Source organism: Tachypleus tridentatus, chromosome 12, assembly GCF_004210375.1.
Source record: "Tachypleus tridentatus isolate NWPU-2018 chromosome 12, ASM421037v1, whole genome shotgun sequence".
Classification (NCBI taxonomy): domain Eukaryota; kingdom Metazoa; phylum Arthropoda; class Merostomata; order Xiphosura; family Limulidae; genus Tachypleus; species Tachypleus tridentatus.
The window spans coordinates 88,031,287-88,046,331 of NC_134836.1; the positions used below are offsets into that span (position 1 = coordinate 88,031,287).

Sequence of the window (15,045 nt, forward strand, 5' to 3'; positions counted from 1 at the left end):
CTGAAGGATCTTAAAAGCTAAGGAATATATAGCTTTAGTACTGAAGAATTTCAGAGAAAAATAATCTTAGTACAGAGCACGGTAGAATACTTTATCATCTAAATTTCTGTTAATTTGTCTGCTTCGTATGTGGAATTAAAAGCTTGGAAAACAGCAGTTCACATTTACCCTTTGTCTGCTCAGCTCTCTACCTTATAGTGTTTTGTTCAACACCATGAGTTGTCAGCAAAACTGAATAATGACAATTAAACGTCTGTATAAAATACTATTCTCATTCAATATAAACTCTAATGATAAGATGTTCAACCGAGGAAGATGGTTAAGCTATGGAATCTTATGACATACTCTTCGTGATAAAAATCACGTTATACAACAAATCTTTTGTTTCTCTTTTCTTTACGTTCGTTTTAGTAAGTACACAATATATTTCTGATATATCTTTTGTCTGCCAATGAAGCCCAAACTCGTCATGATATTTCAGTCAAGCTGAGCTATTAAATTATGTTTTTATAGGAAGCTGTGAAAATCAAATACTGAATAAAGCTCTGTGTGGGATTATAAAAGTACAAAAATTATATTTATTTTAATACCTAGAGCGAAAGTTAAATGTAATACAACATTTAAATATCTTTTCTTATATATACTTTTTTACTTTAAACAAACACGAGTTTTCATATTACAGGACAGAGAAGCAAGATTCGGGGTATGAACCTGAGAACTGATTTGGTTAAATATATATATATATATATAAGTGAAGGAATTATTAAATTATACAAGAATGGGTTTTAAGTTCTAAAGCCTTTGGATTATAAAAGTTATTAATAGAGGTTAAAGCTGATAAAATGGGGTTTCCTCACCTCTGTGCGACTCCTATTGCATCAGATTTCTATACGTTCTAGGTATATCCTTTCGTTCTCTTTCTGCATCTTACAACCTATATGTATTCGTTACTCCTAAAGTACGCAACTACTGACCTTTGTCCATGTCCGTTGATGGGTCAGCGGTAGGTTTACAAAGTTACAACGTTAAATTCCCATGATGGACAAAATAAAGATAGTCCAGCGTGATTATTATGCTAAAACAAACCCTATTATCCAAACTTCTCAGTGGCACAGCAATGTTTCGCTAATACGTTTAAGGAATATATAGCATTAGTACTGAAGGATCTCAAAGGTGTTAGAATGAATATGCATGTATTTATGTCCAGAGACCTCCGCTGTCTTCGTAACACTATCCACACCAACCTTTTTATTACGTACATCTTGTTGGACTTGATGTGGATCGTGACAGCTAAACTCCAACTTCAACAAAACCCTACTGCAGCGGGAACAAAGGTAAGAACATTTGAACAGAAAAACTAGATCTTCTCTTTCTGATAAGCTAACAAGAACATAGAATAATAAGTTAAAGTTTACTCTAGAAATAGTTTAAAATCAGATTAAAAAGGCAAAAGTAATAAGTACATAATTGATTTTTGCCAATACATTTTTCTTATGATTTCATAACAAATCATAAGAATAAATTTATGACTGATTTTAGCACTGATTACACAGATAAACGAATTTTTCAAATATCCTGTTTGGCTTATTGCTGTTTGAATAAATATCAGAGTTTAAGAATTCTAGTTAAACTTAAAGCTCGTTTTTAATTTTGTAGCTATGTTCAGAAAAAAAATCATAATATTTTGTATAAACAAGTTGCACATGTTTACTAATCAAAACGTTCCAACCTTTCTTAAAGAAAAAATTCAGTTTTGAGGTTATGAAAGAGATGCAAGTTTAAATGTGAAACATCTGTTCAAATTCAACATAATTCTGGCACCTCGCTACAACAGCGGAAAGTCTACGGTTTTAAACGCTAAAATCAGGGGTTCGATTCCCCTCGGTGGGTTCAGCAGATAGCCCGATGTGGCCTTTCTATGAGAAAACACACACACACACTCAAGTAATTGTGAAAACATTCAGCAATAAATAAATTGAGAGACTTAAAATCATCCCCTAATTTACTGTTTCAACTTAAATGGTTCTTGAAGATGCATATATTTACAGACGTTACTAAATAAGCTAGTCTAAGTTCAGAATTTCTGGCCTGGCATGGCCTAGCGCGTTAAGGTGTGCGCTTCGCAATCCGAGGGTCGCGGGTTCGCGCCCGAGTCGCGCCAAACATGCTCGCCCTCCCAGCCGTGGGGGCGTTATAATGTGACGGTCAATCCCACTATTCGTTGGTAAAAGAGTAACCCAAGAGTTGGCGGTGGGTGGTGATGACTAGCTGCCTTCCCTCTAGTCTTACACTACTAAATTAGGGACGGCTAGCACAGATAGCCCTCGAGTAGCTTTTCGCGAAATTCCAAAATCAGAGTTTCTTAAATGAAGTTAAAGCGTTTCTTATGACATATTAAAGACTTAGGCCAGAATTCATTAATAAGCTACTCAGAATGGACAAAAGAAATTATAAGTTAGGTGCACTTTATTGAGGGGCTATATATTAAAGTTTCATTATTTTAATTTTCTTCTTTAAAGAATTATCAGACAATTATTTTTATAGACAGGGTCTCTAATTAAATGTCATAATTTTCTTGTGCTACTTTTTATAAACGTAATGTCTGAAACAGCTTCAAGTGTTTATAAATTAAAGTTCGACTGGTTCACTGAGTTGAAATTCAAAGATCGCGTTTTGATTGCACATGTTTTTCATTGTGGGATTGTAGTGAATATTTATATCTTAACTTAAAAAAATTATAGAATATTTTATTATTTTGCTCTCTGTGGAAACTAAAATGCTGCAAAAGTAGCCAGTCAATTTAGGTTTATGATAAATGTTAGTAATAAAAACAGAATATAAGAAGAATATGATAATTGCTTGCAAATTATCTGTTCAAGATGTTGTAGATCACAATAAATTATTATAAAATAAAATGACGCAAAGCAAACGTTAGGAGCTCTGAAATATTTTCGCATCAGTTAAGCCTTGTTGGATACTTTTTTACAAATAGGCCTAGTAATATTAAGATATATTATTGTGTCCAACAAAATATCTTTAGCTAACGATAGTTTGAACTTTTAAGTATGGGGGTCGATCTCCCGAAAGAGAAACTCAATCAATACATATTCATAACTCTCAATAAATAATAAAAACAAAAGTATACAGATCTTTAATAAATGCCTGGCAAAAAGAATGATTTACATATATTTATATTATGGTTCATAAACTATATACATAAGTATTGCATTTTATATAAAAAATAACAATGACCCCATACTCTAAATAATATATTTTCCGTAAAGAAGTTATTACAAAAACGTCAAAAAAGGAACATTGAAACTCATAACAAGTCTCACAAACTAACTCTGTTTATAGTACCTAATATAATGAATACAGATTGGTCTGAGGTTTTCTGTAATTTATTATCATCATTTAATTAATAATTACAGAATGTAGGAAAGTAAAGACAGTTGCACATTTTACAAATAATTCGTTTTTTATTATCATATTTTCTCTGGTAATGATTTCATCGTGTAAGTGCAAAACCATTGTAATAATAAATGAAATATTTATGAAACGTATTTATTTCCCTCAATCCTGTACTGGCATTATATCACGTTTAACTGGTTCTCGTGGCATTCATCTCAAATGGAACGGCATCTCGTGACACCTTTATTGTACAAATTAACAACTGCTTTACGGTATTCATTTGTTCGTGTGATAAACTGAACTTTCTGTTGTATACCTACCGTTTTGCAGCTGAATCTTACTATGTTCTTCACTAAAGCTCACTGTGTTATGTCTTGTTTAAGTACCCTTCTAGAGACTTAAGAAAACGACGTACGATTATCAGAATTAAGAATGAACTTACGCTTATTGATATCCTGTTATAATACTGCTGATTACACATAGAGCTAGCAATAGTTATTTTATTCAGAAATGTTTAATTTTCTGTGTAATTTAAATCGCGATTTTCCCCATAAACTGTATATCTCCTTACAAAAACATATTTCCTCGTCTCATTATCTATCTAAAATTCGTTACTTTAATACTGTCGTTTTCTACTTTTTGAAAGAAATGTTACTAGCTGGCAATATATATATTCAAAACAATATAGTCATCCGTTCGTTGCTGGTAAGCTTCAGGGATTAAACATAAAAATATGTTTAACATAAAATTGAAGATGGAAGCCACACGGTGAATACACATCGTAGACAGCCAATAGTAAAATTAAAATAATGTTACCCAATCATATCTTTTCTTATTTCGATATTCGCTAGAACGTATAATGATTCTGTTAGGTAATCTTTTTTGTCATTTATACTTAATCAAGTAGAATTTAGATGAAAGACCTATCTATATTCATGAAGAGAGATTATTGCATTTTGTTGGCTACTTTTTATGCATTCCATAAAAACAGAATCTGTCTTTCAAAATCGCGTTTTGAGTCAATGAAATGAAACTATCTGATACAAACGTTTCATGTACAGAAAAAAGCCTATAAGTGAAATGAGATTAGGACTCGAACCTTGGATCTCTAGCTAAACAGGACCATTTCACTGCTATTGAACTACTAAGTGCATTTCACTCAAATTTTGAGATTCAGCCCTACTGAAAGAAATTGTAAGATAACTTAATTGTTAAGGAAATGTGCAGCCCTCTCTCGAAATTTTGAATGTTTTTTTTCTAATAGGTTTTCAATATTCCCTCCATCTATTTCAGTTGTTATGAAACTACATTGAAGGATATCAGTTATTATTTTAAAAAGTGATATATACTGACTATTTATATCAGAAGAATCATTTCCGAATCATTGTGAAAGTTCACAAATTTAAACATACCAAAGTATTAGTAAGTCTAACTAGTATCCATAATGTTTTGTTTTCAGGCCGCTTGTATATTGACGATCCTCCTGACTTATTTAATGGGCACCAACTTCTTTTGGATGTTTGTTGAAGGCCTCTACTTGTACGTTCTGGTCGTAAAAACATTCTCCGTTGAGATTGTCAAAGTTCATGTCTACGCCCTTGTTGGTTGGGGTAAGTACTTGTTGACAAGTTTCAATATGTTATATTATACCAATGCCAGCTTCGAAAGTTTCTACACGATGTTATAAGCAATGCCAATGCTGAGACCATTCTAAGCAAAAACAACAAACAAAATAACTTGTCTTAGAAACTAAAAGATATTAACATAACGTATTGAAAATTAACATTTGAAGCCGAAAAAACTGAAAAATTATTTTCACATAATATTGCTTTTCAACAACTATTATGACCATAGTGTGGACATAAAATTATACAGTTTACCAGCATATTATCATTGGTTGTATTATTTAAGTCTTCTCATTTTGTAAAATAACTAAACAGTTGAATGCAGAGACGGGTACTAAAATATAATTGTTAATGAATTTTCGTCCAAAGTATACCGTTTCTACTAGACTAAATACTAGAGGGTATTTATTGAAAGCACTAAAAAGAAGAATTAGAAGTAAAAACTAAATGTATTTTCTTTACATGCTGTATACCTTCCTATAAGGTTTTAGAATGATATATAGGTAAACAATATAATTAATGGTTTATAGTATTTGGGTTGAATTTCACGTAAAGCTACATGAAGGCTATCTGCGCTAGTCATCTTTAATTTAGCAGTGAAATACTAGAGCGAAGGTAGTTATCGCTAACCACCGTCAATCCTTGTGGTACTCTTTTGGAAATCATCATGGGATTTACCGTGACATTATAACATTTTTACAGCTGAAAGGGCGAGCAAGTTTGGTGGAACGGGGATTCGAACCCGCAGATTGCGAGTCGAACGCCCTAACCACCTGATCATGCCAAACCAATGTTAACGGTAGATTATGTAAACACACAACTCACTGATAAACAGTGATGTCGAGAAAACCCACTTGTAGAGAAATATATATGTAAAAACGGCTCGTTTGGGTTGAGATTTTTTAAAAATTTTCTATGATAAACAGTTCTAAGATAAATAACACTTTTATGTCATCGCTAAGCGAAGATCTGAAAAAAAAAATACCCACTGTTTTGTTTGATGTTTATCGACGTAGTTTTCTGGTGAATTAAGAGTTTGTCATCAATTTTAACTAATTATTATTGCCCGAGTTCTCTGAACTACGTGCCCTCCAAACAACGAGTCGCATGAGTTTACCGGTAAGCCGGGTGGTAACGGTTTTCCGAGTCATGGCGAAACGAGTCATATCCAAAGTGCACAATATTTTGAACGCTTTGCATATCATACCCTGTTTTATTTCAGCGTATTACAGTTAAAACTTAATTCGTTTGTGAAATGATACACCGTGTGTCTTGTGTTAACCTTTTGTTTGTTGCTAAGTAAATCAGCCTAACATCCTAGGCGCAAAGATTTGCTAAATTTTAAAGTTCATATAATTCATTTTTTAAACATAAATTCAAAATGTTCTGCGCAACTTGCTTGCATCATATGTCAATCACAGTTGAAGGGTTAAAGTGATCGTTTTAAAGCGAAGATCTTTCTTGTTAACGATATTTATCTTACTATTTTTGCAGATATATATGTACATATATGTATGATGTATTAATTACTGGAACCTGGCACAAAAATATAAATAATTAATAAAATTATTTTATTAGATGTCATTAATTTTATCAATATTCCACTAGGGGCACAATAAGCAGCATTTTTTAAACGCCTGATTAAATTTCCAATAATAATTTAAAACTAGAGGCGAATCCTATGTTTCATGTACAAAACATTTTGTTATTGAGATATTTTGTATTTAAAAAGAACAAAGTTTATAAACTGTGTATACTGTGTATTTAAACCTATATAAGGTTTAAATAAGCCAGATAGAGTTCTGAACGAATTTGTTGGCCGTGCGGGGCGTCTCAATAACTACGATGGCAAACCTGAGTGGGATAAACCTATTCCACAACACGATATCCACTAGACACCTCAAGTAAAAGACAAATCGAACGACTTATGTAGTACGTACATAAGATCGAATAAGGTTTTAAAAACCCGGGTATCGAGGGCAAGTATTAAAACTTAATAAGATGACGGTATCGGTATTCTAAGTGTCTATAAATAAATGAAGGGATTCATACAAAAAATTCCTTACATATAAACACTGCTGTGGGAAATAGAGCTCTGAGGGATAACAGATCCATACCCCAAATACGTTTTCACTTACAATTCTTAGTACAATCTACATCCACCACTTCCTTATGTGTATGGTGACGTCATCTGTATTTCCCTACTTCTAATTTCGTTTTGTTCAATGAAATAACACAAAAAGCTACTGTATTTGTGTTTTTGTAGGTAGTTAATTATTAAATTTTAAAATAGGTGTGTGTGTTTTTTTTTATAACAAAGTCAATCGAGAGGAATCAAACCCCTGATTTTAGCGTTGTGGGGAACTTTAAAATAGGAAAGATAATTTTGAGCCACCTTATTTTTGTTACAATTTTCAACATCTTGCAGCCCAACACAAACAGTTTTTATTTACACGTCAGTAGACTTCTACATGTGCATCATTAGAAGCTTTCAATATATTTAACCGATATTCGATTTCAGTTCATGTTGCCCCCCGCTAGTACAGCGGTAAGTCTATGGACTTACAACGCTAAAATAAGGGGTTCGATTCCCCTCGGTGTGCTCAGCAGATAGCCCGTTGTGGCTTTGCTAAAAGAAAAAACACAAACACAAACCACAGTTCATGTTTGCTGCAACATGCCCACAGTTACAATGACGATGGCGTCAGTTATCCTGATCTGTAGCTACGTGATGTTTTTTATAGGCGCGCGATGTACGATATCCTTAATATGCCCCCATATCTCTTTCTTCTCCTGAAATATTTAATTATGCTTCACCACAGTAACTGATTTGGTCTTTGCAATGCAATGTACATATCAAACCTTTTCTCACACAGTTGCGTTTTGGGAGTTAACAATGGCAATGCAAAGTGTTTTAAGTTGTTTACAATATTTTGAAAATTGCATGGTTATATTTGATAAGATATTTAATTTTAAATAGGAATGATGATTTTAGACCTCTCTCTAATTAATTATAATATCTCTTAGTCTTTCTTAACATGGGTTTTTATTTATATCTCAATGTATGAAATTATTATTTTAATTTAAACTCTAAATATACTAATTTTGTAAACACTTCCCTTTCCAAAAAGTACATGTTTCAATTTTAGAAAACTAAAATTATTATTAAAGTGTGTTGAAGCATGAGTTGGAAACACTTTTGATGTTAATATTACTTTCGATCGTAACTTTGGTTTGGTTGTTTGTAATTTAGCACAAAGCTACACAATGGGCTAGCTGCATTGTGCGTATCACGGGTATCGACACCAGTATCCAAACATTGTAAATCGACATATATACCGTCGTGCTACTGGGGAAACGGAGTATAACATCAATAATATCTTATACTTTTAATCTAGTCTGAGAGATCTGAGTTAGTTTTAAATCCACATACTTTTCCAAATATAAAAAATAATCCTCAGAAGCGTAATTTTCATATTAAAAATATAAAACTAATTTTGAAGATATAATGAAGTTCTAATTTTGAGATGCTTAAACGAAACTTAAATTAAAAGATTTATTTAATCTATAGACTGTGTTGCGTAAATAAGATAAATCATGAATCTGACAGACAATTTACTCTATTAGAATTCTACTGTTATAGGGTGACATACAATGTACATCTGTACTGAGTTTTCAATCTCATGTATTTGGTAAAATTTTGGAATAAAATGCAATTTTATTGTTATCATTTTGGCTTTAATAGAAATACCGCAAGACAAATGCAACAAATCTCCGCTACGCATTCCCAACATGGCCAGTTTTTACACCAGAAAAATCGTGAATACACAACAAAATAAAAAAAAAACTGTCTCTACTACTGCTAGATCAGCAAAAGGACATCTTTGTGCCAAATTCAATGTAAGTTGGTTGATATACACATGAATAGTTCAGGGAAAATCCCAAATTGTGCTTTTATTGTTGAAAAATTGAGGAAAAAACACAAATGCCAAAACTATCTCTCTGCATTTGTTTGGAACGTTTATGTTTATTTGTTTTTCTTATAGCAAAACCACATCAGGCTATCTACTGTGTCCACCAAGGATAATCGAACCCCTGATTTTAGTGTTGTAAATCCAAAGCGGCGGACATTTGGGACCTGCAAAAAATATTTTTATACTAAATCTCACGTAAATTGGTTGTAATATGCCTAAGAAATGGAGCAAAATCCAATTTATGTTTTTCCGATCTTCTGTTCCCCATAAATCTACATAAAAATGTGGAATATGTCAATGCTTAGTCATAAGTTTGGAGTTTTTGATCAGTTATTCAGCCACATTTTAACCAGTATATAGGGATTCGATACAAAGATAACTTTAAAATTATTCTTTTTGTGAGCTCTGTCTCCCCTAAAGAGATTCACAATGGGCTATTCGAATTTTTGGTCGTCAGGATGTTTGGCACAAGAAAATTTATAGTTCTGGTAATTTCCAACTTGATTACTGTAATTTTGACTAAACATTAGTCAAAAATATACATTTATGGAGTTGTTTAACCTTTCACCCCACAAAGTCCTTACAAAGATTTAAATAAAAAAAAGCCAACTATATCCGGGTGTACTGGAATAAGGTACAACTCAAACCCTACCAAGATTCAATTTCATTATCAAATAAATGACAGAATGGTGGTCGAAAAACTGTTTTAAAGAAGAAGAACTAGAAGAAACAATATGTCTTTCTGAGGAGACAACTAAATAAGTTCATTGGAGAGTCTTAGTTTTAGTTATTGTACAACAGCTGTAACGTCTACAACAGAGAAGGGCAACTACATGGCCGCTAGCCACATGTGGCCAGTGGACAGCACAACTGTGGCCACCTCGAGTTTAGGAATCAGTTATTTCCATTATTTATTTTTTATTGCAAATTTGGTAATTAGCAATTGCATTACCCCACGTCATCACGAATGTCGCTCGCTTCATCACTACCACAGACTCCGCCCATTTCTGTCTTTGACTATAATTAAAAAATACTAAAACATTTTATTGCACCTAAGTGAGCCTATTACAGCTTATATCTCAGAACAAAACAACTTTATTGTGCATCATTGCACTTTGTACATACTTATTAACTGTTTTTAAATTTTCGATTATTTCTTTCTAATATTCTCATTTTGACATAGTAGAATCTAATAAAAAGCAAGATAAAACTTACTTATACTGGTTTAGAATTTCCATGCAAAGATACATAAAGATTTGTCTGCGCATAGCCGTCCTTAATTTTAAACTGACAGGTAAAATAGACAGGAGGCATTTTAATCAACAGCGCTAACCACCAAATTTTCGACTACTTTTGTGTAACCGAAACATAACACTCGACGACCAGTCTCATCAGTAATGCACGTTTTCTTTCAACAATGAAAAATAAAACATAAATTTTGAAATTCATAGTTTGGATACGCTAACTACTTGGCCACCTGCAACAAAAGTTATATTAGCCATTTTAGTGTATATGTGTTCAAGAAAGACATGTTGGCGGAGGGTCGTATGAAATGAAAACTAGTTGAACAACTGGAACACCACATTTCCTCTCAGGCATTGATTAGACTGCCAGAATATATCACAGTAACATAAATTCACTCACTTGATTAGTGCGCGTGTGTAATAACATGCGACATGGATCAGTGGGCTTCATGACTACCTCTTCTGCTGTTGCCTTTTGTTGTGTTTGTACCTTGTCTGGCATGTTTTCATACAATAAATTAATTGCATCGTACGTTATATATTAGTAGAATATTACTAACTGTCTGTAATCAACGTTAATACTGTTATTTTGAAGAGGATATGCGATTTTTATTATTGTTTCTTGGCTTCCATACTCGTTTGCTTTAGTTCTGTATGCTACTGTCGCATCTACTTTACTCAGACAGCTTCAATATACGTAAAACTAATGGGCTTTTCATCCTGCCAAATCTCGTTTGCGATTTTGCTTTCATTTATAGCCCACACCTACGCTCATGTGGACTTTTCTACATTTTACATCTCAGAAAACAAAAACATCGTCTTTGTTTATTCACGTTTGCTTGTTTTGCTTATTTTTTCATATTAAAAAAAAAAGAGTTCCAAAGTATGATAATACTAGAAGTGTATTACTGTGGCAGTACACTGCTTGACAATAACAAATGAAAGCGTTGTCAAACAGTACACATAAGACCTATGTTATAATAACTAATCAGTGGAATATGAGTTACCACTTCTGACAAAGATTCTGTCTATTGTGCTGTGCACTAACACTAGTAATATAATTTGCACATATAAATATGATATTAAAATTTATATCCGCTAAATATTTGATGTTGAAGTTGTAGAAGGTTGGAAGTCAAAGTAAAAACCAATAGTTTTGTTTTAAAATGTTTATTTTTTTAATTCTGACTTTTTGGAATCAAGGAGTGAGGTGAATATAAAATACGAAAAAATTAATTTTTAAATATGTGTTTGGATTCTTGTTGTGTGCTTGATGACAAATTAACAGTTAAGCCTAACTGCTCTATCTATAGCACAATGAAGATGAAAACTTGAAAACCTTTATATGATCAACATAACATAAACCTTATTACTCTCTCTCTAATCAGTGTATAATACATAATTTGTGGCTTCGTTCCTCTTTCTCTAGATACTCTTTGGAAATCAATAGGAATGACATTTAGCCTTTTTATGCACAATTTTATCACAGCAACGATAACTCAAAGGCTTTTGTGGCAGCTCATGACGTCTTTCACCAACTCGTCGTAAAGACATTAAAGAACATATATTCGTCTGCCTGCAGCTAAAGCATTTTTTTCTGCGCCTTAAGTGACATGCAGCTAATTCTTTCCTTGCTCTGTTTAGAGTATTTACATAGGATGTTACATTGTTGTGTAAAAAGAAGAGATACATTCTTCTTGTCCTAGTCATCGATTAATATACAGTAGATAATTTGGTTCTTAACGGAATCTGCAATAAGGCAAGTGATGGGGATATTCATTGGAGCAAACGACAGGCAGAGATAACTTACGAGTTTTGGAGGCCGAAGTTACGTATTACCTTCAGGGAAGTATAGGAAGGAAGTGGAATGGTGATAAAAGTGGAATGTAGTATTCTACATAGAATCGTTAATACTTTTATGCATTAGGGTCTAGAAAAAGAATTAATTTTAGTTAGTGTTTTTTGTAAGAAATTATGGGAGATTTTTCATTCTTTTATTATGAAAACCATAAATATTAATACTGCTTAAGCGAAATTATGTAGTCATGAAGGTAAATATTATATAATGAACTGCTACCTATACGTGTATACATGGCGTTTGTATGTATGTATACATAAAGCACTTTGCTTTTTTAACTTTTGCCTAGTAAGAATTTAATACATTAAAAAATTCAGGTTAAAATACAATGATACTTTCAATTTATCCAAATATTAATACAGCGTAATTTATATGGTTAAAGTTTCGTTTCTTAAAAAAAACAGCTGTTATCTGTTTGAAGATACCAGGAATAGTTACTTATGTTTTTTGTTTGGTGACGTTAGAAAAAACAAAACATGATTAATTAGAGAATTACAAATTATGCGTTACCAATATAGATGCTGCAACAAAGATTGGATCTCTTCTAAAATTTCCCAACATTTAACGTAGACCTTATTGCAATGTATACAATGTTACATATTATAATTTATTTCGGACGAGTCTTTGATTTATTATATTACATGCGCTAACTTATTACTAATTCAAATAATCGGAAATCTGAGTTTGAATTTAAAGTTAGTTAACTGTTAATATGTATTAAATTTATGTTATTCGACAGCAAGATTGATACATACGCTTTTTTTTAACATAACTATATTTTAATATACAACAAACAAAAATACAATTTATAATAACAGTTATTTTTAATAGTTATTACAAATGATGGTTTATGTACAAGGGCTTTACAAATTTACAAACAGTCTGATTCTCATATCCAGTCTAGAACTAAATATTTTATCGACGATCCAGGTCCACGACGACACAATTCTGACTTGATACTGTCACACACATCGCTTGAGCTAGCTAGTGTGATTGGCCTTACACCAGTTACAAGAGTAAGCTTTCGCCGACGACAATATCTAATGTCCTCGTAGAAATACTAACGTTCGAAGTTAGTTCATTTAAGTTGAACAATTTGTAATGCTCGACATCTATAAACGTTTCTAGTCCAGTTCTGTAGTTTTTATATTAATAAACGGTAATCACAATTATAGTTTCCTAGGCCTATAGTACAGTGACTGTAGCTGTCCAATAATGACAACACTTTATATATGTAAAAACGGCTCGTTTGGGTTGATAATTTTTTTTACATAGAGGAGTGAACAACGTTTCAACCTTCTTCGGTCATCGTCACCTGACAACGTTTTGCGACACTACTGTCAGTCACTAGTATTACATACACTCCTAGTACATTGTTGATCCTTGCGCAGAAGGACGTTCTACAAATTTCGAAAACAGTCAAGAATATACGTCACAAGCAAAAACGAAAACTTTACAGAAACAAGCGTAGGCACTAAAATAAATGTACAACAATAAATTTGTTACAATTACAAAATAGAGTGAAAATGTATTCTTGATAACATAATTACACACACTTAAACCTCTCCCTCTTGCTATAGCCCTGATATAGTTCCATTGCAAAAGGCTTGTTGTAAGGCTGCATGCAATTTTCAATGTATACCTTCCCCCCGTTTGATTTCTGTAATTCATTCAGTGTGTGAGGACGACAATTTCATAGCGCTAGTTCTAACAGTTAAATCGCAGAGAAATTTACAGACACTGTATTCAGCAACTAAACTGGTATGTTTTCATTTAATTCTCCATTTGCAAGATATATGCTTTAGTTAAATATATATATATATTGCAGAATTGTAGATGCAGCTTCTATGCATGTAATTCGTATTGTTTCTCCGGATGGAGATCTTTCTGTATTAGACTGCGTATTTCTTCCTGAGGCACATGGACGGCTTTTGCTGCTTACCTCCGTGTTTCACTCATTACATGACGTCACACTTTACTTACTGCATATAGTCTCTTTCTGATTGGATCTTCTTCTCCAATTGATCCAAATTTCTTTGTTTTCCAATGACATTAAGTAGAAAAATATCTCTTCTTGGAAATTTAAAATTCCCGATCTGAACATATCTTTATATCTCAGGACGGTTGGTATGGGTATTAACACTTTTACTAATAAACCAGATAACAACGTTTCAAACTTCCAAGGTTATCTTTAGGTTAAAGAAGAGAGAGGGTTTCTCGTCATCATGAACATATCTTTATCATTTGAGTACATGAGTTTGTTTCTTTATAAAACACTTCTTCATAGCATTTAAGTCTCGGTACTATCGCTCTACACACTAACACTAAACAGAGTCTTAATGTAGTTCTGACACAATTTGTTTCACCGCGACTTCATATCGGCTGTCACGTACCTTGCTTACTTACTTGCTCAGAAATTTTTAAGGAATTCAATTCTATGCATGAATTACATATCGTTAAACTAAATGAACGAATTAATTAGAAAATAATTTATAGTTTTACTTAGATATGATGAAAAAAAATGCTTTTAGAGTTGATGCATAGCGAGACGTCTTTGTACCAAAAGAATGAACTTACTTGACTAGACAAGATAAACTGAAACAATGCTGATACATCTACATTACTAGTACTATAACTGTCATGTTTCTAACCTGCCACACCAATTTAAGTACATTAAGTTAACTGAAACATAACAGAACAAGAACAAGTGTAACAGTTAGAGCTAATACACTACTAACGAAATAGCAAAAAAATAATAATAAGCAATTACGTAGACACCATCCACCTTTTATGTACGACTGTTTATCCTAATATAGTTTAAACACTGTCATACAAAAAGATATACACGGATATACTACTAATATACATATTTATTTCTATGTTACTCCTCTCCGTTAATATTTTTGTTTGTAACTAAGCACAACGCTCTCTGT

The 15,045-nt window shown here is 32.5% G+C and overlaps 1 protein-coding gene across 2 annotated transcripts in view; it reads left to right on the top strand.

The window, feature by feature from the left end:
- Nucleotides 1–15,045, top strand: part of LOC143233923 (diuretic hormone receptor-like) — a 119,647-nt gene that overhangs the window by 73,031 nt on the left and 31,571 nt on the right. For both annotated transcript variants that reach the window (XM_076470812.1, XM_076470811.1), the window contains 2 exons: nt 1,208–1,334; nt 4,871–5,021. In XM_076470812.1, coding sequence (XP_076326927.1) covers nt 1,208–1,334; nt 4,871–5,021 — 278 coding nt within the window. The remainder of the gene's footprint in view (nt 1–1,207; nt 1,335–4,870; nt 5,022–15,045) is intronic.